Source organism: Schistocerca gregaria, chromosome 8 (assembly GCF_023897955.1).
Source record: "Schistocerca gregaria isolate iqSchGreg1 chromosome 8, iqSchGreg1.2, whole genome shotgun sequence".
NCBI lineage: Eukaryota > Metazoa > Arthropoda > Insecta > Orthoptera > Acrididae > Schistocerca > Schistocerca gregaria.
In genome coordinates, this window is record NC_064927.1 from 313500124 (window position 1) to 313503157 (window position 3034).

Consider the following 3034-nt stretch of genomic DNA (forward strand, 5'->3'; position numbering starts at 1 on the left):
CACGGAAAGCAGAACGAGTGTCGTCTGCTAGGTCACAAAGCGGACGAAAATGTGATATGTAAGATCCTGACACACGGTCATTGAGAAAGATTGTAACGAAAAATACACTACTGGCAATTAAAATTGCTACACCAAGAAGAAATGCAGATGATAAACGGGTATTCATTGGACACATACATTATACTAGAACTGACATTTTCACGCAATTTGGGTGCATAGATCATGAGAAATCAGCACCCAGAACAACCACCTCTGGCCATAATAATGGCCTTGATACGCCTGGGAATTGAGTCAAACAGAGCTTGGATGGCGTGTACAGGTACAGCTGCCTTGCAGCTTCAACACGATACCACAGTTCATAAAGAGTAGTGATTGGCGTGTTGTGACGAGCCAGTTGCTCGGCCACCATTAACCAGTCGTTTTCAATTGGGGAAAGATCTGGAGAATGTGCTGGCCAGGGCAGCAGTCGAAGATTTTCAATATCCAGAAAGGCCCGTACAGGACCTGCAATATGCGGTCGTGCATTATCCTGCTGAAATGTAGTGTTTCGCAGGGATCGAATGAAGGGTAGAGCCACGGGTCGTAACACATCTGAAATGTAACGTCCACTGTTCAAAGTGCCGTCAATGGGAAGAAGAGGTGAGGGAGACGTGTAACCAATGGCTCCCCAACCATCACGCCGGATGATACGCCAGTATGGCGATGACGAAAACACGCTTCCAATATGCATTCACCGCGATGTCGCCAAACACGGATGCGACCACCATGATGCTGTAAACAGAACCTGGATTCATCCGAAAAAAGACGTTTCGCCATTCGTGCACCCAGATTCGTCGTGGAGTACACCATCGCAGGCGCTCCTGTCTGCGATGCAGCGTCAAGGGTAACCGCAGCCATGATCTCCGAGCTGATAGTCCATGCTGCTGCAAATGTCGTCGAAATGTTCGCGCAGATGGTTGTTGTCTTGCAAACGTCCCCATCTGTTGACTCATGAATCGAGACGTGGCTGCACGATCCGTTACAGCCATGCGGATAAGATGCCTGTCATCTCGACTGCTAGTGATACGAGGCCATTGGAATCCAGTACGGCGTTTCGTATTACCCTCCTGAGCCCACCGATTCCATATTCTGCTAACAGTCATTGGATCTCGACCAACGCAAGCAGCAATGTCGCGATACGATAAACCGCAATCGCGATAGGCTGCAATCCGACCTTTATCAAAGTCGGAAACGCGATGGTACGCATTTCTCCTCCTTACACGAGGCATCACAACAACGTTTCATCAGGCAACGCCGGCAACTGATGTTTTTGTATGAGAAATCGTTTGGAAACTTTCCTCATGTCAGCACGCTGTAGATGTTGCCACCGGCGCCAACGTTGTGTGAATGCTCTGAAAAGCTAATCATTTGCTTATCACAGCATCTTCTTCCTGTGGGTTAAATTTCGCGTCTGTAGCACGTCATCTTCGTGGTGTAGCAATTTTAATGGCCAGTAGTGTAGGAGGACGACAGGTGCAAAAGTCACTGCAGAACTGAATGACGCCCTGAAAACACAGACAGCACCGAAACTCGAATGTAGCTCCGTAAGAAGGGAATTACACATCGAGCTAGAATTCCAAATTCTGCATCATCTATGATGCAGATGCGCGTAGCAGGAAAACTGCGCTTAGCATAAGCCATAAAACTTAGTCTACGAAGCAATGGAAGAAAGTGATTTGCTCGGATGAGTCTTGTAGAATATTGTTCCCAACGTCTGGCTGAGTTTATATCCCAAATTTGGAACATGACTGGGCTTCACCCCGTGGGTTCTCTGCAAGATCGCATTTCTACAAAATGACCGTTTTGGCTGTACAGGTCCATCCAAGGGTACAACCTGTTTCCTCAGTGGTGATGCTGTATTCCAAAACGACAGAGTTCCCGTTCACCCTACTCTCATCTTCCCGAACTTGATGAATGTGTTGAACTCCTCGTGCGACACGTACTCCCGCTCCATGTCTACTTTGAGCGACAGCAGCAGGGTGAACACGAACTTGTGGTCCTCGTACAAGCCGCGGCACTTGTACCGGAACAGTTCGAATGTCATGTACTCTGATGGACGCTATTCGCTTGGACGTGGCGAGGCTCTTCTCAGAGCGCTGCATGGAGATATGAAAGCGCTCGGGGAGCTGCACCAGGGACGCCTGGTACATGAAATTGACCACGGCCATGTCGACGATCAGGAAATGGAGTACGCTGCCCCGCGTCGCCACTGGCCGGAACTCCTCAAGGGCCGTGCTGATCTTGACCTCTGCCTCTGCGGCCACCGCCTCCTTCTCGCGCACCTCAGCCGCTTTGTTCTTGGTCACGTTCAGCACCTCGATCACCGCCTCGTCGTCCACCAGTGAGCCTTGCACCGTGGTTAGCTTGTACAGCAGATTTTCTTCGAGCTCCTGCATGTTGCGCTTGTTGGCGGTGACGTCGGTGGCGGGTGCCGTCCGCTCCGTCTGGAGCTCTCGCACAAGGGTGAACTGTCGCATTTCCCCTGGACATCACCGTAACTAGATCTCAATATTATTGAGCATCTGTGCTCTACTTTGGAGAAAAGAGTGCATGATCGCTGTCCACATCCAATCAACGTTACCTGACCGTGGACCGTGTCACTGCTTTGCTGGATGGATGGTATAAGATCCCCTAGTCTCTGTGTGTATGTGTGTGTGTGTGTTTGTGTGTGTGTGTGTGTGTGTGTGTGTGTGGAGCGTGCCGATTCTCAACGTCGGGTTTATCATCACCCTTACGAGTATTAAAAGAAACGAAACTGGATAAAATCACTAAAATGCTGTCTCACAGTGGGGAGCAAACCTATATAATGACACTCATTCGCTCACTCCCGCCTTACCATCGCTGACCCACATAAGCACGGGATTCCGTCGAAAACCATTCCGAGACGACTGGAAGGTATTCCGAATACCAACTGTTTTCCTGCACCATATTAGGCAGGGTAATGAAATGTGTTTGTGGCGTTTCCATGTCTTTGTGCGAACCCTGTTTCTCTACA

At 49.5% G+C, this 3034-nt stretch overlaps 1 protein-coding gene across 1 annotated transcript; it reads right to left on the reverse strand.

The window, feature by feature from the left end:
* Positions 1-1921: 1921 nt before the first annotated feature.
* LOC126285165 (dynein axonemal heavy chain 5-like) lies at positions 1922-2516 on the reverse strand. The gene is made up of 2 exons (XM_049984476.1): positions 2172-2516; positions 1922-2056 (listed from the first exon to the last, which is right to left on the reverse strand). Exons 1-2 carry the CDS (start codon positions 2514-2516, stop codon positions 1922-1924), a joined length of 480 nt encoding a protein of 159 aa, XP_049840433.1.
* Between the last annotated feature and the right edge of the window lie 518 nt (positions 2517-3034).